General features: G+C 40.2%; 1 protein-coding gene and 1 pseudogene across 2 annotated transcripts in view; one reads left to right on the top strand and one right to left on the bottom strand.

Annotated features, from left to right (window-relative positions):
* The window catches only part of LOC129084124 (glyceraldehyde-3-phosphate dehydrogenase-like), a 28943-nt pseudogene extending 12809 nt beyond the window's left edge, over positions 1 to 16134 (bottom strand).
* A 3153-nt stretch (positions 16135 to 19287) lies between these two features.
* The window catches only part of PDE7A (phosphodiesterase 7A), a 105322-nt gene continuing 97526 nt past the window's right edge, over positions 19288 to 27083 (top strand). For both annotated transcript variants that reach the window (XR_008530567.1, XM_054590205.1), the window contains exon 1: positions 19288 to 19786. Coding sequence is in view for 1 of the 2 variants with exons in the window: in XM_054590205.1 (XP_054446180.1) it covers positions 19649 to 19786 (138 nt within the window). In the remaining variant the exon portion in view is untranslated. The remainder of the gene's footprint in view (positions 19787 to 27083) is intronic.

Below are 27083 nucleotides of genomic sequence, written 5' to 3'. Positions count from 1 at the left end.
CTGTTCTTGTTGTTCTTTTTCTTTAAAATAATCAAAGTTTGTTACTGTGTTTGCAACCAAGAATTCTGACTGATTCAGAAATCTGAAATTTGCCTCTTTAGGAAAATCCCATGGAGGGTAGAGCAACTGAGTTGCATCTTGAAGAATAGTGTAAATATTGGCAATGTGGTAAAAGAACATTTCAAAATAAGAAAATTGCATGAATGAACAAAGGCACTGGGTGGGAAATTTACTCGTTCATTCTTTCTCTGTGTATTTCTACATAGTGTGGATACAGTGGTGGACAAGAGAGGGAAAGGGGTGAGGAGAAAGGGTTGAAATGACAATAATATTACAGAACTAAAAATGTCTAGATTTGTAACCGACTGGATGTGGGCAGTGACAATGGGCAAAGGGATTTTCACCCAAGTGACCAGGCAGGCAGTCATTAACAAAGGAAGAAAGTTGCGCAGGGAAGATGATCATTTCTACTGTAGACTTAGTGAGTTTGAGGTTTAAAGGAACAACTTTGTGCAGAAATATAGCAGACAGTCAGAAATGAGGGACTGAAACTTAAGCCAACCATAGGACTGAAGCTTGGAATAGAGATTTTGGAGTTCATAGAGGTGAGAGGTTATGAAGCAGTGGGGAAGCGGTTGTGGTAGAGGGACTTGTGTGTATCTGTTTGTGTGGATGTAGTGTAGACTGACAGAGGAAGATGTCCAGCAGAGATCTTTGAAGAACATCGTGTTTAGGGGCCCAAAAAGACCACTAGTATACATAAATAAATATAGTACCATGTAGAAAGGGATATGCCTTAAATGACGTACAGACGGTCTTACGGACTTTATTAGAGAAAGATTGCTTCCAGCTGAGGAATTCAGGAAGGGCTTCGCTGAGGATGGATCTTTAAAACTGGGTCATGTGATATGTGGGATTTGGACTTGGGGATCTTGGGGCCTGGGTGAAAAGAAGTGGGTATTCAACTCAGAGGGAACAGAATAGGGGAAGACATGGAGACTAAAGCCAGGCACTTGTGGGAATAGAAAGAAGTTCAAGGTCTAGAGTAAGGGCTTTGCAATGCAAGTAACTGAAGACTGTTATGTGCGTTGAGCAGCGGCCGGAGCATTCACTTCGCCTCACTGCCACTTCTGGTCATTTCTTTTCCAGAATGATTGGTATGTCTTTTCATTAATAACTTTTATCCAGGCCCGTGCAAGCATTTTTATTTCTAATTCTTTGTTAACTTTCCTCACTGCTGCATTTATTAGAAATCTGAACAGTGTTTGTGATTTCACTTAAACATGATGGCGTGAGGGAGGGTTGGCAGATATATTCCCCACAGATAAAGAAAAACATTTCTTCCAATTATCTCTTTCGTGTGACTAAACTTTGTCTAAAGGAAAACCAACTTGTTTCTTGTGGCTTCGCTCCAGATTTTTTAAGACATTTGGTTGGCTTTGTTTGTTTGTTTTGTGGGACTTTTGGTTTCAATCTTTTACTGATATTTTTGTTTGTTTTACAGCCTATCTGTGCCTTTGTCTTCTCTTGTGTGTACTACAGTTTTATCTGGTGGTTTTACAATTTTATCTACTTGTAGACTGCATGGTTTATCATAATTGCCAACAGATACATTACAATTAGAGTATTTTGCCTGCTGGAGTTGGATAAATTCTTCGAATCAAGAAAACAAGCAAGAGCTAAGCTGTCAAGACATATTGTTGCCCACGTCATATTTAGGTACTATTGAGAACACTCATGTCGCCAGTCTGAATTTAAAAATCAACACAGGAAAAGTATTAAGGAAAATAAGGTGTGTAAACATCAACTTGGTAAATGACTCCATCTTTTTTGGTTAACCGTGAGAATATTTGAATTGAAAAGAGAAAACAAGTGTCATAAGATATCTGAAGTTTTTTTTTCAGTGCTTTCCAGAAAAACAGTAAATGAAAACAACAACAACAACAAGAACAACACATAACAGGAGCTCTGATGAGCTATATCACAGACTGTGGTACCTGCAGCGAAGGGAGGCCACGGTCAGGCTCTATCAAACCCTTTCTGGGAAGAGAATGACGGTGAGCATTGGAAGGAGTAGGGTATATGCCTTCAGAGCAAGAGCAGTAACCTGCCTCCACAGGAGTTTTATTCTAGAATTCAGAGTTTGGCTAAAGCAGTGAACTCATAGCACATTCCTTGTCTCTTTCTATTGTGGTACAAATTTAACATTCTAACAATTTTGAAGTGTACAGTTCAGTGGCATTCAGTACAGTCATAGTGTTGTGCTACCATCACCACTATTTCTAGAACATTTTTATCCTATCAAATAGAAAATGTACACCCATTAAATAATAACCCCCCATTCTTCCCTTCTCCTAGCCCCTAATAACCTCTATTTTACTTTCTGACTCTATGAATTTGACTCTTCTAGGTATCTCAGGTAAGTGGAATCATGCACTGTTTGTCCTTTTTTTTGTTTGTTTTGTTTCATTTAGCATAATGTCATCAGGTTTATCTACATTTCATTCCTTTTCAAAGCTGAATAAATTGTGTTGTATACATATGCTACATTTTGTGTATTCGTTCATCCATCGATGGACATTTAGGTTGTTTCTACCTTTTGACTACTGGGAATAACACTGCTATGAACGTTGGTGTACAAGTATCTATTTGAGTCTCTGCTTTCAGTTATTTTGTGAATACAACATGGAGTGAAGTTGCTGGATCATATAGTAATTCTATGTTTAATTTTTTGAGGAAGCATCAAAGTGTTTTCCACATCAGTTGCACCATTTTTCACTTCCACCAACAGTGTACAAGGGTACCAATGTCTCCACATCCTCACCAACACTTGCAATTTTCTGTTTTCTTTAAAAATAGCCACTCTAATGGGTATGAAGTTGTATCTTATTGTAGTTTTGATTTGCATTACCCTAATGACTAATGATGTTGAATCTTTTTAGGTGTTTGTTGGCAACCTGTATGTCTTCTCTGAAGAAATGTGTATTCAAATGTTTTACCCATTTTTGAACTGAGTTATTTGTCCTAGAAAATCTTGAAGACCTTCAACCTTGGATATGTAATCATTTCTAAAGTCAGCGACTGCTATTAATAATTATATTCACTTATTCACAGATGAACAAATTTCACATTAAACTAAATGGAATTCTGAATACTGACTTCTTCCACTCTAAGAATTGTAAAATTTACTAATTCTTAGACAATGTTGGAGATTCCTAAATATGCTAAATGGAATAATCACTTTAGTTACATTTTAAAAATGAATTTGCCACTGCTAATATATATAACTTATTTTGCTATACCATGTAAAATTTTAACTATATATAAATGCTTTACCTAAAAAATTAAATCTTGGATATTTCAGCAATAATTTTATTTTTATGCCTCAACTTCAGAGTTAAATTCTTGAGCTGTGAATACAATGTCCAAATGGATACTAACTGGTTGACTCAATAACTCCTACCAGTTTCTAATTTAAAGACATTCAGAGGTTATGGATTTATCTCATGAGTATTGTGATATTTAACTTGGAAAGGGGTGATGTTTATAGGTTTAGATGGTTATCTGTAAATTTCTTCTATATAAATTTACATAGTACTACCTCTGAAGATGCTCAAAGGCACTACCATTTCTCTTTCAGAATATTTAAAAGTTTGTTTGTTTGTTTAAGAAATGCTCCCCCAAGGACATATCCACTGATTTGAGAGAGAGAGAGAGAGAGAGAGAGAGAGAGATTGGTTGCCCCCTATAAGTGTCATGACTTGTGATTGAACCTGAAACCTAAGTATGTGCCCTGACCAGGGGTTGAATCCATAAACTTCTGGTATATGGGATGATCCTCCAACCAAATGAGCCACTTGGCCAGGGCTATTGAAGCATTTTTTAACTGAATTCTGTGCTTCCAATCTTCTAGAAACTATTGTCTACAGCAGCAGTCCCCAACCTTTTTGGCACCAGGGATCAGTTTTGTGGAAGACAATTTTTCCAAGGACAGGAGGTGAGGGGATGGTTTCGGGATGGTTTCAGGATGATTCAAGCACAATACATTCAAGTTCAACTCCTGCTGTGCAGCCCGGTTCCTAACAGGCCCGGACCAGCACCAGCCCATGGCCCTGGGGCCGCAGAGACACAGAGCAGCCAGAGAGATCTATAAAATGTACAAGTCAGAATATATTGTTTCTCTATTAAACAAAACAAAACAAAACAAAACAATTCCAGTGGCTTCCTATCACACTTAGGATAAGATCCAAATACTTAACCAGGCCTACAGGGGCTTACATGGATCTGCTCTCATCTCCTTCCTTTCCTCTCAGTCTCTCTGTTCCCTATATGCACTGGTCTCATTCATGCACTGGGCACTTGCAACTGATTGCCTCGATCAAGAAAGTTGTCCCCTAACCCCTAATCCTTGCCTAGCTTACTTGGTTACTTCACTCAGGATTTTGCTCAAATGTCATCTTCTCATAGATGCTTTCTGTGACCTACATATACCACTTTCTAATACACTTCCCTGTTTTATTTTTCTTCACAGCACCTACACTAGCTTATATTATTTTCATTTATTGCTATTCTACTCCATTAGAATTTTCACTTCATTAAGGCAGGGACTTTTATCTGTCTTATTTTATTTCCAGTCACTAGAGAGTGCTTAACATGTAATGGTTACTTAACAAATATTTAGTAAATAAACAAATAAATGAAAAAAGTGGCATTGAAAGAATTTTAAAGGGCTCGCTTTCCTCTCCATATAATAATTTTGATAAAGTCCTATGTATTTGCTTCCTAGGGCTGCTGTATAAATTTCCACAAACTGGGTGGCTAATGGCAAATTTTATGTTATGCTGTATAAACTGGGTGACTTTAAACAAGAAAAATGTATTCCTCACAGTTATGGAAACAAGCAGTCCTAGAGCAAGGCGTCTGCAGGATTAGTTCTTTCTGCATACCCTGAGGGAGAATCTGTTCCATGTCTGCCTCCTCGTTTCTGGTGATGGCCAGCAACCCTTGGTGTTCCTTGGCTTGTAGATGATGCATCACTCCACTCTCTGCCTCCACCTTCACGTGGTCTTCTACCTGTGTCTATGCCTTTACATGGCTATCTTCTTATAAGGACACCAGGTATAATGGACTAGGGCCCTATTCTAATTCAGTAGGACCTCATATTAGTTTAACTAATTATATCTTCAATAACCCTACTTCCAGATAAGGTCATAATCTGAGGTCCTAGGAGTTCGGATGTTGGGAAATGCCCATCCTGGTTTCAGGAGCTGTAACCCTGCTGACAGGCTGGAGGGCCCCAAGGCTGGAAATAATCAGGCGGCCTTGGAGAAACAGGCTCCTGAGGAGACTTGGCCTGTCCCGTCCTGGCAGGGGCATAGCCCCTGCCTCTCTGCTTTGCCGCGGATGGTCAATTAGCCAATGACGAGTAAGATCCCTCGGGGGAGGGGCAACCTAAAACAGGTATTGGCCGATTTTGGCAGCAGATCAGAAATTGGCGGACATGGAGAAGGGGCAAAAAAGCACCGGCACCTCTCGGCTTGGCTTGGACACGGCCGGAGTCCTCATTGCAGCCGCGAAGCCGTCTCCTTAACCCTTGGCTCCCTCCCCCAACCTGGCTCACGCTTGAAACAGTGCAGGAAAAACAGCCCTAAATCAGACCTGCCAGTTGCCAGGGTAATCAGGCCTAAAAGTAAATTCTTTAGAGTGATCTCTGTTCCTCCCTCATGTCTCTGGTCAGCTCATGCTGCGAAGGACCTTCACATTATTTATACACCTTACCCTGTATCATTAAGGCGCTTGCCTTTGTTTTTATTCTCTTTGTTTAGACTGCTCCTCTCGGACCTATATAATTCTCTAAATTCCTGTCACTTGTTTTCTTAAAGGTATCTATTCTCTGTGAACCTTAACATGCTAATGTAACGAGTGTACATACACATTCCTGTTGCCTAGGCCACTGATAAGTTTTTCAATAAAAGCCTTGGAACAAACGGCGAGGGGCCTTCCCCACTAGGGGGATGGGCCACGGCCTTCTCCAGTCGGAGGGAAGTGCCCCGTCTGCTCTCCCGGCAAACAGAGAAGTGTTTGCAACGTTTTGTGTTTATTCCCCCTCATCTGTGACAACCCCGGAATGGGCTCTGCGGGTGTCACAGCCCTGCTCCCACCTCGGCTGGCCCCGGCCGGTTTCCCTCAGGTTTTCGGGAGCGCTGCGCTCTCTGCAGCAGCAGGCCCCTATAGCCGCCACGCAGTGTGACATTAGGGTATCAACATATCTTTTTTTTGGCAGGGTGTGGGTGGGAGGAAGAGTGGAGAGGAGCAGACACAATTGAACCCATAATATCCTGTAACCAGCTGCATTAAGATCTTACACATCTCATTACTGAAACTATTTTAAAGAAGGTATCAGACCCTAAGATGGGACATTGGAATCAAAAGTGTAGGGAATGTAAATAATAGAGGTGTTTTCTTTAAATCTGTTATTATTTAATTTAAAAATGATAGTTACAAATTCAGAGATACTTGATAGTTGAAGGAAAAATGGTCAATACTCATTTTCAAGTCTACTGCAAAAGAATTTGCTGTCTGAGTAATATTCATTCTGTTCAATATTTTATACTGTTATTGAGTGAGACCCTTATTCTTTATATCTATTCTTCTTCAGAGATAGCAAGGGAGAATGGTATTTTTAAAAACAGAAAGTAAACCTCACAGAGGCATACACTTAAATATTTATAACTGGAGAACAAAATTTGTGTTTCATGTTTGCCAGTCCTCCTACATCCATCCCTTAATTGAACAGATGGATTTTATAGTGTGCCCTAAAAAAAAACAGCTACCTTGATTACTTTTTGTTGATTTTTTAACCTCAAGTGTGGAAATGAATTTAGAAGAACTGACCCTCTGTGAAACATGTCTTGCTTCTATTAACATAAACAGAAATTGAATAACATGACTGTATTCATTTCTGTGGGCTACTGTAACAAATTACCATAAACTACGTGGCTTAAAACAGCAGATACTTATTCTCTCACAGCTCTGAAGGCTTGAAGTCCAAAATCAAGATGTTGACAATGCCACACTCCTTCTGAAGGATCTAGAAGAAAATTTATTTTATGCCTCTCTCCTAGATTCTGTTGCTGCTGACAATCCTTGGTGTTCCTAGGATTGTAGACGTTATCACTCCAATCATAGTCTCTGTCTCCACATCGCTTTCTTCCCTATGTGTTTGTACACCTCCAAATCTCCCTGTGCTTTTTCTTAAAAGATTTTATGTATATATTTTTAGACAGAGGGGAAAGAAGGGAGAGAGGGAGAGAAACAATAATGGTGGTTACCTCTCACATGCCCCCTCCTGGGGACCTGGCCCGCAACCCATGCTTGTGCCCTGACTGGGAATTGAACAAGTGACCGTCTAGATGGTTTGCAGGTCGGTAATCAATCCACTGATTCTCGCCAGCCAGGGTTAAATCTCCCTGTTTCTTGAAGGACACCAGCAATTGGATATAGGGTTCACTCTAATCCAATAAGATCTTATCTTAATTACATCTGCTAAAATCCTCTTACCAAATAAGGTAATAGGTACCTGGAGTTAAGACTTCAATATATCTTTTAGGAGACATAATTTAACCCATTACAATTATTTTACTTTTTTTAATGAGATAAATAATACATGTACATAGTAGTTCTAATAAGCTATAATAAACATAGCAGCCTCTTGTTCTATTTTGATACTCAACCTGTTGTTCTGTTGAGACAAGAATGTTCAATCACTGTTTCTAGTTGTTCCTTATAATATTTAGCTCCATATTATTAGCTGACATCCCAATTTTAGATATTATTTATTAATATTTTACTGTGGAAGATGAAAATTTAGCTTTCTAATACCACACAAACAAAAATACTTTTCATCATCTTTGACCTCTCAATATAAATTAGTATACTATAATACCATATTTTTGGTAAATCAGTATTCAGTGCTTTTGTTACTGTGAATCAACAATTATTTATAGCACAGCCACATGAGGTATGATAATTATATTTATTTTCTTTTCAACTTTTTTTTCTTGGTGTTAGCAATTGCATCTTTGAGCTTAATATTCTACATTACTATATAATAAAGTTGTTATGTCACTATGTAACTTATTATGTCACTCTATAATCAGTTTATTCCCAAGCTCTGTCAGAGTTTCTCTCACTATGTTCGCCCTCCTCAGGCCGTCCAGCAGCCCCGTTTGCGCTCCTGCTTCCCCGGGGCCTGCCTTCCCTACAGGCCTTCTTCGGGGCTGTGCCCTCGGGACTACCATTCTCAGGGCTCCCTTTCCCCCTCTCCTGTACTGAAGCTCCCGTTAGCTGGGTCCCAATATTTCCCTTTCTTGGTTTCCTCCCTCCTTTTGCTACAGCACATCCGCTAATAATCACTTCCTGAAAAAAGGTTCAAGCTAAATACGTGAGTTGTTCAGTGTATGAAAAATATCTTTATTTTACTCTCACACTAAATTGACATAAGGCCAGGTATACAGCTTCCTAAGTGAGAAATTAAACGCCTTCACAATTTTGAAAGCTTTATATCATTGTCTCCGGGTTCGAAGAATTTTCACCATGAATGTCTTTGCTGCAGGCGTTTTTGCTTCAAACATTTTCGCAGCACAACTAATTGGGCAAAGGCAATTTCTCCATAAAAGATTAAAAAAAAAAACAAAAATAAAAAAAACAAAAACACCTGGTTAACAGTTTGGTTTACATTTGGCAGGCTTAATGTATTGCAGCTAGTTGTCACTTATTTCACCATTGACAAATTTCTGTCATAAATCTTAGTTTTCACAGTGGTCTATACAGTGAGGATTTGACAGGGTGGTCTTAAAACAGTGGATGATAATAACTTCAGATTAAGTAAGACCCCAAAGCTACATGTAAAGCTAGAACATACTAACATATCAGTTTGCAAATCCTTCTCTGAGCACGCTCATTCTGCGATCCCTCAAAACCAAGAGTTGACCAAGTTATGGCAAATATAAAAGAGGTAGCTACTAATTCACAATAGTCTTTGGGAGCACTAATTATTGATTATTTAGTTGGAAACTAATACCTCTCTTAATGTAGGAAGATATTGTAGCAATAAAGAAAAAAAGTGCTATGCCAAATAAGGAATCAAAACCAAAAAAAAACTATTAACATTATAAACAAGACTTCAAAAACAATGTATTTTCCATTTTTGCGATAAAGCCTTTTTAATTCTGTTCTTAATTTTTCATGTTTCATTATGTCCTTTTTAACATCCCTCTTTTATTTTTCACTATTTTATCTTTTATGGTGAAATTGTCTTCAGGCCAATTAGTAATGTGGGAAAAATGATTGAGGCAAAATTGACTGCTGCAGAGCTGTCTCTGACAAACAGGCTTATGGCGAAATTAGACAGATGGGTTTCCTACCTTCTAATTTGTTGTTGAGATGGCCTTTGCCATTCTGATCCATGGACCTTTGTACGTGACCTGTTTTTATTTTCACTCTGGCAGATTTTAAGTTCTTATTTTTGTTTCCCTTATCCTGGAATTTCATGATATGTCTTGGTTTAGGTCTTTTCTCTCTCCATTATTTTAGGACAAAGTTGGCTCTGTCTGTCTGGAAATGTGTGTCTTTCAGTTCTGCTAAATTTTCTTAAATTATTCCTTCCCTTCAACTTTTTCAATTCTTCCTTTCTGAAATCACCCTTCTTTGGATGTTAAACTCCCTGGACTGGAATTCCAATTTTACTATCTTTTCTCACATTACCTGTATCTTTAATTTTTTCATTTTGCTTTTGTGGATATATCCTCAATTTTATTTTCTAACCTACCCATTAAATATTTAATTTTAGCTGTTAAAATTTTACATTAAAAAACTATTTTCTTTTTTTAATATCATTCTGGTCTTATGTAACTTCTCTCTAGGGACATTATCGGCTTTTTTTTTTTGAGGAGGGGGTTCTCAATATTGTTTCTGTTTCCCCTTGTCTTTTCTCTTCTTGTTTCCTCTTATGCTATGGGATTTATTCACATTTTGGTAACGCTTGATTGTTCTTTCGTAATTAAGAATGAGATACTGGTATGCTGTTTGTGAGCTCTATGTACATGGGTAGGACTTACCTTGGAATTATGTGGGGACCCACTTATTTGGTTGGAAGAATTCAAACTGATAGCATCTGTAAAACTTTTGACGCGGGCTGATCCACTTTGCTAAAAGAGGAATCTTCCAACTGCTTGCCTCAAGGATACAAACTTGGCTGCGAACAGTGGTCGGATTGTCCTTTATGCCACCACTTTTCATGCGGTGCTCTACTCTCACCCTGAACTCTGACTGGTGAACCCAAGCCAGAGCCTATTTGGTTCAAACCATCCAATCCCTTGCTGAGGCAAAGGAGAGCGAGTTACCTCTGCACATGGTTGGGGAGGAAATCTGGGGTTCTAACCATGTGTTTTAAACAACTTAATTGATCCTTCTCTTTTTTTAGCCCGCTTACATCCTTGCCTTCAAAAGCAGCTAGGGTCTCTAATGTCAGAGATTAGTCTGGGTCTTTGAAGTAGAATTGGCCAGAGGTAGTCCTCCCCATTTGTAAGCTTGGGTTTTAGTGTTCTGCTCTGCTAAGACATGTACTACTCAGCCATTCACCTTCAGTTTGTAAAAGATGACCTTGCCCATTTTCATTTCCCTTCCTTTTCTCTTTGTCCTTCTGGGTTTATGCCTTATTTTCTTCTTTCAGTGTCATTTAGTATGGTTTGGGGAGGAAATGTTGGTGAATGCATGTTATGTAATCTGCTGTGTTTAGCTAGAAGTCCTATGACTGGTGTATCACCAGAGAAGGTACTTGTCACCTACTGTTGCATTACCAGTCTAGAGCAACCAACCCTCTAGTGAAATTTTCCTACAGTTGCCCTTTATTTCATTAAATATTCATCATTGCATTACAAACATTTTACATTTAGTCATAGTTTATATATTTAACAGATAAATGTTCTTACAAAATATGTTCACCTTAGAAAATCTGGCAAATAGTCCTGATACACTAAGGTTGTGAGTTTGATCCCTGGTCAGGACCCACACAGGAATTGACCAATAAATGTATAAATAAGTGGAACAACAAGCTGATGTTTCTCTCCTTGCCCCCACCTCTCTCTTTCTCTTTAAAAATCAATAAATAAAAGAGATGTAAAATATGGCAATTAGAATAATATGTGGTTATCTTAGAAAAATTGGCAGATTATTTTAAAAGAAAAACTACAATCCCACCACTTCTAATGTTTTCAGGATATCACTTAGTGACTACTTTTGAGTAATATATGGAGCTTGTTTTATAAGCTATATCAAGTTAAAAAGTTGAATTAACAGTTTAAAATCTTCACAAAGAAAAATCCTGGTCCACAGAGTTTCACTGGTGAATCCTATCAGACATTTATAGAGGAAAGAATACTACTGTACGCAAACTTTTTCAGAAAATAGAAGTTTAAGGATCATTTCCCAACTCATTTTATGAAACCAATATTACCCTAACACAAAGTCAAACAATGAAAATACAAAAAATGGAACTATAAACCAGAGGGAGCAGAGCAGATCTTATTTTCAACATTTTAATCTATCTGAGACTGCCTGAAGGACTGGTCTCTGTTTTGTCTAACTTGGATCTCAGCGGGTTCTGCTCCGGAAAATTGAAGGGAAGCTGACCTACAGACACTTGGGGTAAGAGATTATGGGTGGAGGCTCCCAGGAGAGACACTTTGGGATATTAAGACATTTAAAGGCAGCTATGTACACAGGGGGATCAAGAAAGACATGCATGGACTCAGGCAAGATGTGTATTTAGTCAAGACCTAAAAAGACCTTAAGATTTCTCCTTGGGCTGACCCCCAAGCTTAGAACCAAGGCTCAGCTAATTAATGGAAGACTTCTTTGGCACAGGACCAGTCAACAAAGACTGGGAAAGGTGGCTATTTTTTTCAGATGCTGAATGCTTAATAACAACAACAACAAAAAATCACAAGGTATACAAAGAAACAGAAAACATGACCCATTCAAAGGAAGAAAATAAAGTGGCAGCAACGAGCCCAAAGAAACACAGGCACCTCACTTAACAGACTTAAAAACAACTATCTTAAATATGTTATTTTTATATTAATATATAATATTAATTCTTTAGTCACCATCATACTCTTCCACACAGCATTACTTTTAACCAAGAAACTCATTTTACAGTAAATAAAGGCAGCAATGGATTCAGGCTCGTGGAATTCACTGGTCTTATTATGTTGTCTATTATCCTGAAGTAGCCGAGCTGATAGGATGATCAAATGGTTTTTTTTTTTTTGGTGATAAAAATGTAGTTTTTTAAAATTTGCATATTCTTTGGAGATAGAAGAATTTTATATTAATTTTAGCACTCATCAAGAATGAAACCACAAGGAAAAATATTGTTTCTTGACTGTGAAGCCATATGAAAGTCTCTAGCCTTGTTTTCTCTGCCTCTGCCATTTTGGCTGCCACTTGCTAGGTTTAGGATTTATATTGACAGATGTGGTACCAACACAGTTCCAAGACTGGTCAAGCCTGGAGGCTGAATATGCCAAAGGACCTTAGCATAGGCTGACCCCTCCTTCACTAACCTGAGTCACATGTCACTATCTTTAGGCTGACAGTCATTCCTCCATGTTCTTTCAATAAACATCTAATGTGCCAGGTTCTGAGCCAGGCAACGGACAGAGGTAGATGCATGTTTTGTGTGACCTGAAGTGTGTAAAATTTGGGACACTCTTTAAGGAAAAGAGTACAAAGTTACAAAAAAAAAAAGGATATGAAAATGAATAGAGAATATAAGTCATAACAAATTTAAATTTTAAAAATCTGGTAAACACCACAGAAGTGATAAAATCTAGAAAAATTATATAATATTTTTGCTAATTGCACTGACAAACCTCTATAATTTAAAAATTTTTTAAATTTATTTTTTAAATTATATTTTATTGATTATGCTATTATAGTCGTCCTAATTTTCCGCTTTGGCCGCCCTCCACCCTTTTCCCCCCCTCCCTCAGGCGATCCCCACACCATTGTTCATGTCCATGGGTCATGTGTACAGGTTCTTTGGCTACTCCATTTCCTCTACTGTACTTTACTTCCCCATGGCTACTCTGTAACTACCTATTTGTATTTCTTAATCCCCTCACCTCTTCACCCATTCCCCCACACCCCACTCTCTTCTGGCAACCATCAAAATCCTCTCCATATCCATGATTCTGTCTCTGTTCTTCTTGTTTATTTAGTTTGTTTTTTAGATTCAGTTGTTGATAGATGTGTATTTTTGCCATTTTTATTGTTCATAGGTTTGATCTTATTTTTCATAATTTGTCCCTTTAACACTTCATATAATAATGGTTTTGTGATGATGAACTCCTTTAGTTTTTTCTTGTCTGGAAAGCTCTCTATCTGCCCTTTCATTCTAAATGATAGCTTTGCTGGGTAGAGCAATCTTGGCCGTAGGTCCCTGCTTTTCATAACTTTTTGAGTATATCTTGCCAATCCCTCCTAGCCTGCAAAGTTTCTTTTGAGAGAAATCAGCTGACATCCTTATAGGAACTCCCCTGTAGGTAACTAACTTCTTTTCTCTTGTTACTTTTAAGATTCCCTTTCTAGCTTTAACCTTTGGCATTTTAATTATGATGTGTCCTGGAGTGAGTCTCTTTGCATTCATCTTGTTTGGGACTCTGTGTTTCCTGGACTTGCATGTTTATTTCCTTTACCAAAGTGGGGAAATTTTATTTATTTTTTCAAGTAGATTTCCAGCTTCTTGCTCTCTCTCCTCTTTCTGGCACCCCTGTGATGCAAATGTTGGAATGCTTGAAGTTGTCACAGAGGCTGCTTACACTATCCTTGTTTTTTTGGATTCTTTTTTCTTCTTATTGTTCTGATTAATTGTTTTTTGCTTCCTTATGTTCCAAATCATTGATTTGATTCTTAGCTTCATCCACTCTATTGTTGTTTCCCTGTAGATTGTTCTTTATTTCAATTAGTGTATCCTTCATTTCTGACTGGGTCTTTTTTGTGTTGTTGAGGTCCTCACTAAATTCTTTGAGCATCCTTATAACCAGTGTTTTGAACTCTGCATCTTATAGATTGCTTATCTCCATTTTGTTTAGTTCTTTTCTGGCGTTTTGATCTGTTCTTTCATTTGTTCCATGTTTCTTTGTCTCCTCATTTTGGCAGCCAACCTGTGTTTGTTTCTATGTATTAGGTAGAGCTGCTATTGGGAGTGTAGCCTAATGTAATAGGTATCCTGTAGGGTCCAGTGGCACAGACTCCCCTATCACCCAAGCTTTTTACTCGAGGTGTGCCCTTTGTGTGGGCTGTACGCCCTCCTCTTCTAGTTGAGCCTTGGTTGCTGTTGGCAGGTCAATGGGAAGGATTTACCTAGGCCAGTCAGCTGCAAGAATTGGATGTGGCCACTGACCACCAACCTTCACCCTCTGTGAAGGATCAGCTGTGCAGAGAAAGAGCAGTGGTGTTCCAAAGTGGCCTGTAACTGAACACTGGGTACACCAGCCTGGGGTTTCCTGGGTGGTATGCCAAGGTCAGCCCCCACCTGCGTTTTGCCCAGTGCCATCAGCCTGAGCTATAAAGCAATCTGAGATGGCTGCTACTTGTGCTGAGTTTGGAGATTCCCAGGTGAAGCCAAGCTGTGAATCTAGGCTGGGTGCTGCTAGTGCCATGCCTGGGAGATACAGGGCCTGGGGTGGGGGTGGGGGGGTGGCGGGAGTCACTAAGGCCAGCTGCTGCTCCTTTAAAAGGATTTAGGAAGTTGTGAAATATGAGGGAAGACCAGCCATTCATATGGAAATCTGCTGTTAACATATGTAAGTTGGGTGGGAGGGAGCCTTAAGGGATCTCCAGTGCTGGGCAAACAGTATTAGCCAGGTTTATAGTCTCAAATAGGGCACAAGCCTGTCAGCTCTGTGGCTGGGGGCGGGGGGTATTTAGAAAAGAGACAATGGCCTCGGCCCACATTTCTGTCTAGGTCAATGCTATCCCCCAGCTCCAGCCTTGATGCCAGACACTTCGGTTCCTCCCTGTATGCCTTTGGTGCCTTTCAAGCTGTTACCTCAGTGTTGGTGCTCTGTGGGAGTGAGTCTGAGTAAGTTTGTATGGGAGTTCTTTAAGGAGAACTGCTTGGGACTCCAGAAGTTTCTTCCACCAACTCAATTTCTGCTGGTTTTTGTAGCCAGAAGTTATGGGGACTTACCTTCTTGGCCCTGGAAGCCTGGGCTGGGGGGTCCTGGTATGCAGCTGGGACTCCTCGCTCCCAAGATATCCCTCCCAAATTTTTATCCACCACACGTGGATGTGGGATCAGCCTGTTCCATGTCTCCACCCCTCCTACCAGTCTGAATGGATGCAGTTTTTTTTAATTCTGTAGTTGTCAGACTTCCATTCAACTTGATTTCTGGTGGTTCTGGGTTATGGTTGTCCTATAATTTAGCTGTAATTTTGATGTGGTTGTGCAAGGAGGTGAGCCATGTTTACCTATGCTGCCATCTTGACAGGAAGTAAAAATATACTATTTTAACCATTTAAAAGTGTACAACTCAGTGGCAGTAAGTACATTCATGATGTTGTTAACCATCACCATTATCTAGTCCGGAAGTTTTTCATCATTCAAAAATAAAACCCTATACCCATTAAGCAGTTGTTCCCTATTCTGCCCTCTCCCCAGCCCTTGGCAACCACTAATTGGCTTTCTGTCTGTATAGTTTGCCTATTCTGGATATTTCATATAAATTAAATTACACAGTATGTAGTCTTTTGTACCTGGCTTCTTTTCACTTAGGTTGTTTTCATAGTTCATCCATATTACAGCATTGGAATGCCCTTTTGAAGACTTAATAATTGCTCCATCTGGGTGGCAACACATTGTGAGGCTAATAGTCCCCAAGTTTTTGCATAAGTTCTGAATTTCAATATATATCCATGGTTCAAGAATCAATGCCTAAGACTGAGAGTGTATTCCTTCACTTTTACGCCTAGTGAATCACATGCAGAATTCTGCTCACCATTCCTGCCACTTTGGGCTCTCATGGTCCGGAGGTAGTCCCCAAAAAGAATGTTTCCATCAGGGTACATTGCGAGAGTTCAATTAAACTGGAAGTGGAGACTGTCATTTGGGGATTCTCCTACTATTTAACCAACATGCAAAGAAGGAGGCTTCTCTACTGTCTGGGGTGATGGATCTTGACTATTAAGCATTTTTTGGAGTTGCTGCTACACAACGGGAGAAGGGAAGAGTATGCCCACAATGCAGGAAATAATGTAGGTATGCCCCCTCGTACTTCGTACTCACAGTTTCTGTGATGTGAGTTAATGGAAAACTACAAACCCAATAGAGTAGAACCTTTAATGGCCTGGGTCCTTCAGGAATAAATGTTTGGGTTGCCCCACAAGGCAAGGAACCACTACAGCTGAGAGGCTTGCTGAAGGCAAAGGGAATACAAAACAGGTAATTGAAGAGAAAGTAGTTATAAATAGTAATTGTGATCATGTTGCCGTTTGCAGATACAAAGACTGTAATAGTTATGAGCATTGCCCCCTCATTTTGCTATGAATATATTTGTGCATACTATATTAACTATTCCCTCCTTCCCCCCAAATGTGTTAACAGTAGGTAACCTTTTATCTTGGTATTTACGTTACAGGCCATCGAAAGGATAGTGTGACTCATCAAAAAGAGGAATAAACATCCCTTTAAGACTCTTCTGTCTTTTGAAGAGGAGCTGTTTTGGGTTGTATGAGAGAGTTGCCTTATATGGACATAAGCATGACTTTGCTATGGCCTTTATTTGAAAATTAAATACAATCGAAAGAAGTCTGCATGGATGTCAAGCTGATAAGAGTTGGACTGGGATGGTTTTGTACTGTCAGCTTAGCTAAGCTGGAATTACATTTCCCAGAACTCTCTTTATGATTTTGGTTTCGGTTGGCTATGATAGAACTTTTCAGAAGATTTAAGTGGAAGTGAAGCACCAGCCTTTACACTTGGAATGTCCATGCAGGGTCCCAGGCACCACTACAATTTTGCACACAGTCTGCTGACTTGCTGCACTGGCAAGGGGCGGCAGCAGGGCCTACAGCTCCTCCAGCTTGTGTCCTGGACCAGACACATGTGCAGCAAATCAATCAGTCTCTCTCTCTCTCTCATGGTTCTGTTTTCCTGGAGAACACTAGTATTAGTACACTCCCCTGTAAAGAACACTGAAAACAGTTGATGCTTTGGTCTTGAGAGATCCCATACTGTGGTGGAAATGCATGGCTCTGAGATCATACAGAACAGTTTGGTGGCATAAATGATTTATGGTCTTAGAACCTGATTCCTCACCTGTGGAATTAGGATCAAACGTCTACTTATGTGGCTGTTACGTAGGGTTAAGTTAAACATTGTATATAGAATACCTGTTATGGCTCACAGTCGGGGGTGGGTGCGCAGCAAATGTTAGCTCTCCGCTTTTCTGAGGGGAAATGCCTTGTTTAGTTAGTGCCCTGAATCTTATTAAATGATTTAATTGAACTGAGTCTCTTAGATACTAAATGTGATATAGTTTGGCATATACTTTCTGATATAACACCAATACCACTCTGGATTGTTGTACCACAGAATCCAAACATTGTTTGAGGTTCGTTCTGCCGCTTACCTGTGTAAGACCTAGGGCAAGGTATGTTTTCCTGAACCTAGTTTCAATTTAAATACTATTACCTCAGGATTTTCTTTTATTGTTAGGAGAAAGCGCTCAGCTTAATCTTAAGCATATAGTAGATGCTCTATACATCTGCTAGATATTGTGAGAGAGTATTAGGGTTTCAAAGATGAGCTGGATCAGTTGTTGCACTAAAGGAGAGCTTACCATTTAGTGAAGACAAAATCCATGAAACCATAGTGAAAGTTTTATTTCTTTTAATAGTGGAGGGCAGACAAGTAGACAAACACCAACGGAGGAGATAGAAAGTTTTAAGTGATATAAAAGAATCAGATGCCAAGGAAAGATGATGAGACATCTTGCAGACATTTGTTGATTTATGGGATCATGAGTATTTAATACCTGATCTCATCAGTAAAGTCTATGCAGTACTTTCCACCTTGCCAGTGCCTAGTCATAGCAAATAAGGGAAAGGGTGGGTGCTCTGAGAGCAGAGCCAAATTAACAATTTTGCCAGCAGGGGAGAGGTTGTTCATGCTGACATCCTAGACGTTGGAATGCATTTGGAACAATGGGTTGCAGCTGAAAAGCTTTGACAGTTTAGAGAGAAATGTGACAAAAGGAACCTGCCAACTTACGTATCCAGCTTACAAACCCGGTCAAGTGTTCTTTACATTCTCATCCTTTCTAAAAATCAAAGCCAACAAACAACGCTTTTGGTAAAAGGGCAAGCAGTGTCCTTTTCTCCTTTGTTTTCTCAATTTAATCTTTACTCATTTTTTCCAGTGCTCACTCTTTCTCAGTCTCGGTGTTTTCCCTCCACCTCTTCTCCCCGTCCTCACTCCCGCATTCTCAGGTCCCCAGTTCTGCACTTAGGCCGGGACAGCCCCAGGGCCCGCACCTGCAGGCGAAACGCGCGAGCCCCCGCCTCGCCGCTGGGCTGGGAGTGACGTAGTCGGGAGCACAGTACCCGCGCGACCTGCTGACGTCACTGCCGCAGCGGTCCCGAGAAAAGCCCAAGAATGGGAATTTGAGAAGGGAAGCACAGCGGTGACCCTGCGGTCAGAGCTGAGCGGTGCGACTGCGTTGGGTGCTTTGGGTTTCTGGGGCTGCAAGGCTGGAATCGCGCCTCTCGCACAGGCTGAACCCACCCCAAACTCTCAGCGCTCAAGAACGCAAGAGTTTAGTGATAAGGGGAATGTCCCCACACGGCGGGGCCTCGTGCGCACGCGCCTTGGGTGGGAAGCACATTGGGGAGACGGCTGGAGGGGGTGCGGATTGAAGTTGGTAGGGTAGGAGGGCGTGTGTGGCGCCAGGGAAGGTGACACAGCTCCAAAGTGCAGAACCAGAGGAAGGCAGCTCGCAACCTCCGCCGCTAGCCCGTCGCCACGGGCGCTGCGGCGGCACGGGGCGCGGGGCCTGCGCCGCGGCGTCGTGACGTCACGGAGGTGGCGGCCGTGGTTGGCGCAGGGTCCGCGGCTGCAAAGTGTGAATTACGCTCGGCTCGCGCCACTGGAGGAGTGAAGCCAGGCTCCGGGGGAGGGGAGGGGCAGAACGGCGGCGGCGACCCGAGCTGGTGCTGCTCCCGATCCCGGCGCACCCTGGTCTCGACGCTGGCTCCAGCTCTTTCTTCTTGCAACGCTCCTGCTCTGCTCCTCCCGGCATTAGAGCCCTGGGGCAGCGGGGTTACCTTTCCGACTTTGCCGGTGCTGCCCCCGCTGGCACCCCGGAGCCGGGCGTACGCGGGTCCTGGTAACTGTCGCCGCTGCCGCCTCAGCGCCTTCCCGCCGGCGGCTCGGGCGCAGTGTTCTGGTGGCGGAGGCGTGAGCGCGAATTCCCGGCCCGGGGTCGGCACCCGCCAGCCCTGCCCCCGCCTCGGCCCGGTGCCCCGCAGCCGCGGCCCCTTCCCAGCGCAGGGGCCAGCGGCCGGGGCAGGGCGGGCATATTCAATGGAAGTATGTTACCAGCTGCCGGTGCTGCCCCTGGACAGGCCGGTCCCCCAGCACGTCCTCAGCCGCCGAGGAGCCATCAGCTTCAGCTCCAGCTCCGCGCTCTTCGGCTGCCCCAATCCCCGGCAGCTCTCACAGGTAAATTGCTGTCGCCGCGAGGGCTCACACTTGGGGCTTCTCTCTTTGTTTCACTCTTCCCACCCAGCTTCACCTCGCGACAACCCCAGTCCTTGCCGTTCACCCAGACCCCCCAGCGTAGCTCATTGTTTGGGGCTTTCTGGGCTGCCCCTGCGATTTGAAAGCTGTTTCTTTTATCGTCAGGACTGTCTACTCTCAGTTCCTGGCCTCCAGTGGGGTGGGCTCCAGGAGCCCTTCGGACTCTCTCTAGTGCCGTCCACCATCCCTTGCTCGGAGGTTTAAGCCTCAGTAATGACTTTGTCTCCCTCTCTTTCTCGACGTCTCGGTCTGGAACTTGGGCCTCTCCTTCTTAGTTGTGGCCCTGGCACACCTGTGCCCCCCTATACACACGCGCGCGCGCACGCAAGCACACACACATGCACACACACACACACACACACACCTGTGCCAGGTTCGCGCCTCACCTCCCCCAGCTCCCGCGCGCTCCGTGGTGCTCAGATGGTCCTGCGGTTCTCCGAACAATAGACCGATTCCCTGTTGCTCTTCTGCCGACTCCTTCAATTCTGTAGGTGGACCCTAAGTGATATCAGAGAAACAAATATCGAGAGTGTTTCCCGGAATCTTCGGTTTCCGCAGAATTGATAGCCAGGAATCCGTTTTGTTTTTAATTTGATGAGATTTTAGAAGAGTAACTATGATGAGCACTCACAGAATGACTTTGTTTTGAGTGGTCCAATACCAGTTTCTTCTGAGAATTTCGTTTTTTTCTGTGGTGATGCTGTTGGCCCACTTCTTAGTTCTTGCTGCTTTTGATTGCCAAATTTAAAATAGGGAGGCAGAAAGAGTTTTGTTTACATTTGAACTGAGTGCCCTCCACTTCTGCTGCCAGAATGTTACATGTTCATGATAACCTTTTAATTCAAGTATATTTATTTTTCTTATTGGTTAATATTAATGTCTTTTAATATCTCTTCTCCCAATAATTATATTGTAAATATCTCGAGCGGGGCTCTATGTTGTTGTTTTTTTTTAACAGGTAGTAATGGAGCACCTGGTAGAGACTTTGCTTATAACAGGTGTGCCTGGTAAATATTTGTCATATGCTTCTCTGCCTGAATTGCTTGTAGAGGGAGCAAGAGCCTATATTTGGGTTTCTCTCTGAATTGTTTTTATTTAAAATCAGACTTCTTTCATAGGCCAAGGTGATGTACTCTTGAGATCAGAGCCAACTTGCAAAAAGTACTATGACATTAAGTGACATTTTAAATAGCATACATTGTTATTTTAAAAGTCGCTGTAGTATCTGCCTTTATAGTACTGTTTAAACCATCTTTAGGTTGCAAAATGAATGTTGAAGAGATATTAACGCACTGCTGAAAAAGATTTTTCTGGTAATAATTGAAAGTTTTTAATGGTAGTAAGTTTTTTCACTTCTAAATATTTACTTTCTCAGGTCAGCAGGCACATGACTAATACCCATTTCTAGTTCAATCTAAATAATAAAGATAATAACTAATAAATTATAAAATCTAAAATACAAATAGTTACTTATGCTCCCTGAGAATGTGAATGAAAAGGAAGATTTCAGGGGAATTAAAACAAGTAAGGCTGATGCCTGAGGTTTTACCTGATAGCTTAATTAATCCCTAGAGACCAATTTTAAGTTGCATGCCTCCTTGCCTCATTTCCTAGCCTTAGGTTTTAATGGATAATGGAATGTAAGGAGTATGATTGTGGCAGTTGAAACAAATTATGTAGAGTCACACCATATTTAACCTACCCTTAAAACTTTAAGAAAAATTTCTGTACCCCAAAGTGAAGTATATTGGAACTTCTGGAAATTTGGACAGAAATTTTCTGAATTAACACTTTTTTTAGTCAATGTTGCTCAACATTAAAATGATGGTAAATTTACTATGATGCTGAGATGGGCATGTTCATCATTGCCAAGACTGTGGATATCATTTAATATTAAAGCATATGTTGATAGTGATTTCTTTAGCCACATGGAAATTTGCAATAGAAAAAGAAGGTAGGAAATCTTGGAATCTTATTCAGAGCTCTATCAAATAAATATTTAGTTAAATCAAAAGCTTTCTTTACCCTTCAGTTCCTAAGTCTGAGGAAAGCTGCAGATATTATAGAAAGTTTAGGTGGTTTATAGTTTCATTTAAAAGACTTTTAAAAAAACACCTGTTTTTTTGTTTTCGTAGGCTCTAAGTATAACAGTTTTTTGTATGAGTTTTTCTGTTTTAAAATATGTTCAAAACTAGTAATTATTTTCAGTTCTTCACCATAATATTGGAGCCTAGCTTATGGTGATAGTTTAACAGTTATTGATGAGGGAATAGGTAATTTAGTTGTCTCTGAGCATCAGTTTTAAATATGAAAACAATATAAGGACTTTTATCAAGATACAGGAATAACTTACTTATCCAAAGCTTTGTTTGGAACTTGTAACTATAGATTTTAACAGATTCAGGAAATAGAAGACCATGAGCAACCAAAAGTAGATTTTGTGATCCTCTTAAATCAGGTTTTAGGTAAAATTAACTTGTTTTCCGAGTAGCAGCAAATTTGAAGTAGGCTAGGAAGCTGCTAGAGTCAGGTTCACACTGATATCAGCAAAAGTTGACAGCTGACACACCAAAAGCCATGAATGAGGGGAAAAAAAAGCCAGTAACTTTTACAAAAGCACCCTGGGGGGATATATAGTGTCCAACCTTTTGGTGTCTCTGGGTCACACACTGGGAGAAGAGTTGTCTTGGGCCATACATTAAATACATTGCAACACATAATCACAAAAAAAAAGAAAATCTCATAACATTTTAAGTAAATTTATGATTTTGTGTTGGGCTTCATATTGGACACCCCTGGAGAGGCTTGGTGTGTTGTACAACACAATAATTATTAGTCAAAATAATGTAAATAGAGCCTGTTTTTTAAAGTTTAAAGATTTGTACTTTAAAAAAAAAAAAAAAAGATCTCCATGCCGAACAATTCAAGTGTTGATTACTAAATGGACAAGTGTGAATTATCTGGAAAAATCATTTATGTGGAACATCGGCTTTCACAAGGATACCAAGTAAATGAGGCATTAACTTTTTGTTATAAACCAGGTCATGTACTCCTTTCTCAAATGGTTAATAGTTTTTAAATTATTTAGAAAGTAGGGATAATAAAAGAAACTTGTTTTTGGCATTTTGGGATGCCTTTTGTTGATAGCTGGGTTTAAAGATTTATCTTGCAGAATAAAGTTCTTATTTGGAAAAAAATACTGTGAGAACAGAAATTGTCTTGTTCACCACTGTGTCCATAGTGCTTTGTCTAGATAGGTGCTTAGCAAAATGTGGAGGTTGAACTAGTGTATTAATGGCAAACCAATGCACTGCACCTGTGATTATTTCAGTCAGATTTTCCATACTCTGGAAACAAGTCTTACTTGGGTTAGAAGTTTGAAACTTAATTTAAAAAATTTTTATAAATCTATGATATGTGTCATTATTGAACAAAATATTGGGATCTAACATGTAAACATATGCTTCTAATACCACAGTAAGCTAAATTTGATTTCTAATTTAGCATCTATATGTGTGGGTATTTTTTTTTAATAGGCTTTTTTTTTTTTTAGAGCAGTTCAAAGTTTACAGCGCAATTGGGTGGAAGGTGCAAAGGTTTCCCATGTACCCCAAATATGCGTGGCCTTCGCTATTATCAGCATCCCGCACCAGAGTGGTACATTTGTTACAGTTGCTGAAGCTACGTTGACACGTCTTTATTACCCATGGTCCATAGTTTACATTAGGGTTTGCTTTTGGTGTCTTTTTTAAAAAAATATTCCACAAATATTTACTGAGCATCTTCTGTGAATGGGGGCTCCTTGAGTTAGGTACTGAGAGAGGTAAAGAATTTGCAGTTAAAAATAAAAAATCGCTTGTAAGCCTGCCAACCTAACCAAGTTTTTCTTTATACATAAACATTTTCACCTATAGTCATAGTGCACATATGTGTGGTCTTTAGCATTGTTCTTAGTATATGACGAATTATGAAGGTCCTGTATGTACCCGAACAGTGCAAAGCCCCTGGATAAAAGTTGGTTCCTCCTTCAAGAATCTTACAGGATTGTGGTGGGGAAAATGGTACAATTATATGTGATGTAATTTTTGTATTGGAGTTCCCAAGGTATGATGAGACTATACAGGTATACCTACATTTCCTGGGTAGATTAGAGGAAGCTTCATGTACTAGTTGCAACTAAAGGTTACCCTAAGTAGGTGTTTCTGTTGGGTTGGCCAAAAGTCCGTTATGTTTTTTTCCATACCATGGCTCTAGTAGTACTAGGTACTTCATTTGAAACAAGTTTGTTAGATTGCATTGTGGCAGCTGTCATATCAGCGTGCATTTAAAAAAAAAAAAAAAGCCCTATCAAAATTGGTGAAATTTTGTGCAGCCATTTTAATAGTGAAGATGGAAGAAAATACACAACATTTTCAGCATATTATGCTTCATTGTTTATAGAAAGGTAAAAATGCAACTGAAATGCAAGAAAAAAAGATTTGTGCAGTGTATGGAGAAGGTGCTGTGATGGATTGAATTTGTCAAAAGTGGTTTGCGCAGTTTCTTGGTACTATTGACTTTGGCCAAATGATTTTGTTGTGGGCCTGTTTTATACATTGGAAGATGTTTAGGAGCACCCTTGGCCTTAACCCACTAGAAGCCAATAGCGGGGGGTGTAAAAAACTACGTTTGTAGATGAGCTTTCTAAGCTTTCAGAGCTTCATTTTGGCTACTGGCAGGTACCCAAACCTTCTAAGGGACCTGTGCACTGATCTTGTGGTCGATATCAGAAATGTTTCCTGTATATGGTTTTGAATAGGAATTTTGATTTACTGCTCCATGCTTCCACCTACTGGTACGGATGGCTCTTTGTTTATTGAAGATAATGGCTAGAGGGAGAAGAGGATGAAATAGTACAGGGCAGCATTTGGGGGGAAAATAAATTGTTAATTGGATAAGTTAGTTTCAGCAGAGCCTACTCTATTCCTCGAAGTTTTGAGCAGATCAAACTCTAGCGCAGGATCTCATAAAGTGTTTGGCAAAATGTTCTTAGTAAAGATGCAGTAGTCTTGGCTTCGGTAATAACTATATTTTTTTCCATTTATTGATTACCTCCTACATGCCAAATGCAGTAATTGATGTTTTTAACCTTTAAAAAACTCTATAAGTGATATTACTCAAGAAAGATCTCTCATGTTTCACAACCTCCCTTTAAAACTGGCCTGCCTTTGTGAAGGTGATGGGAATGCAGTTAGACTTTTAGGTTTATGGATTGTATATCTTTCTAGCTTATGAATCTGTATTAAAAAAACAAATTTGAAATTTGAATCAAGATGGCGGAGGAGTGAGTGGAAGTCACACTACCTCCTCCCAGGACCAACCTGGAATTACAACTAAATTGTGGAGAAATCACCTGGAACGAACAGCAGAAGAATCCTGCTAGGATCCTGCGAGAGAGGATCCTTTTAACCTCAGACAAAAGAATCAGCTTTAGCACAACCTAACTGGTGTCATGATTGCTGAGACTTTATAATGGGTTTAAATTTTTTAATATTTTATAATGGATCTTGACATTTAAAAAAATAAAATCAATCTGCATTAAAAAAAAAAGGAAAGAAAGAAAGAATGCCTACCTTTAGCAACAACATGGATGGAACTGGAGAATATTATGCTAAGTGAATAAGCCAGTTGGTGAAAGACAAAAACCATATGATCTCACCTATAAGTGGAATCTATCCAACAAAATAAACTAACAAACAAAATAAACCACAAGCAGAGAAACATGGAGCAGACTGAAAGTGACCAGAGGGGATGGGGAAAGAGGACATTGGTGGGAAGAAGGAGAAGGAACTAAACAAAGAACATTATGAATGACCATGGACATGGACAACAGAGTGGGAATTGACTGTGGGAGTGGGGGGTGGGGTGGGATGGGTGGAGGGGGGTAAAGGGGTAAAAATTGAGACAACTGTAACAGAATAAACATGATTTAAAAATAAAATTTAAAAAAATACAAATTTGATGATTAGAGGTGATTATTTGAAGTGATAACATTCACTCTGGCCTTTTCAAATTATATCTGGAGTATTGGTTTTCAGTGCCATATTCTAGTAGGACGACCAACTAAATCATACACTGAAGAGAGAGACTAGGTTGGTGAAGTGATTTGAAACACATTGTTGATATGTAAATGAAAGAAAAAAAAAGAAATTGGAAATGTTTATAGTCTGGAAAAGAGAAGGATTTGGTCCTGGAAGTTTGGGAATGGAGGTGGGGGAGTAGCTGGTGAGAGATGTTAAGAACATTTTTGTCTTCCAGTATTTGAAGGACTGCCGTGTGAATGAGAGGAAGAGGAGGATTAGTCAAGATTTTGATTAATTGTATGTTGTTTTTTTCCTAGCACAAGAGGAAGTTTATTATGCATGCAAAGTGAAGGTCCAATCCAAGAGGAGATTCTAGAGGGCTGCTCAGAGAGCTGCCTTGGCCTAAATTTTAGAAAGAGAGTCACATGGGCTGCATGGGCTCAGGAAACAAGTTACAGAGGCAAAAGAAGGACCCTTGAAGACACGTGCAGGGGGTTACTCCAGGATGAGCTGCCACTGCTCCCTTGGCTGTAAGTCTCCTGAGAACCTTAGAGCTTAGGAAAAGGGAAGCAAATACACACACCTGAGGAAAGAAGCAGGGGAGGCACTGGCGAACTCCAGGGAGAGCATGCCTTTATGTACATTCTCAATTGCTAAGTCCAGTTCCTGTTTTGTGAGGGCAGTTGCTGATATACAGAAGATAAAAGCTGTTACCTATCCAAGGCCACACAAGTAAGTAGTAGAAATGGATAAAACTCTGGGTCATTCTCACCTCAAAGCCCATGCACTCTCTTCTGGTTTGCTTTACCATGTGGGAAAAGGATGTTATCTCAGATGATAGTATAAGGACCAGTAGGTAGAAACAGTAAGGAAATAGAAAGGCAGATTTTGGGTTTAACCATACTCATCATCAAAGAAATTCATGTAAAAGAACGGTAAATCATTTTTGCTCTCAGATGAACACATTTTTAAAAAGTAAGTGTATAGTTTGAACATTTTACTTATGCAATGCTAGTATAATCTGATTAAAAGTTTTCTGAAAAGCAATATGGCAATTGAATCAAAATAGTAATAATTTTAAAGTAATACTTTTGCCTGATAACTTACTTTTGGGAATCTCCTGAGCAAATAACTAGAACTGTATATAAAGATTAATC

This window comes from Pteronotus mesoamericanus, unplaced genomic scaffold, assembly GCF_021234165.1.
Source record: "Pteronotus mesoamericanus isolate MK-2021 breed Mesoamerican mustached bat unplaced genomic scaffold, CSHL_Meso_final scaffold_174, whole genome shotgun sequence".
Lineage (NCBI taxonomy): Eukaryota > Metazoa > Chordata > Mammalia > Chiroptera > Mormoopidae > Pteronotus > Pteronotus mesoamericanus.
The sequence above is the reverse complement of the archived record's forward strand: the minus strand, read 5'-3'. Positions and strand labels throughout refer to the sequence as shown.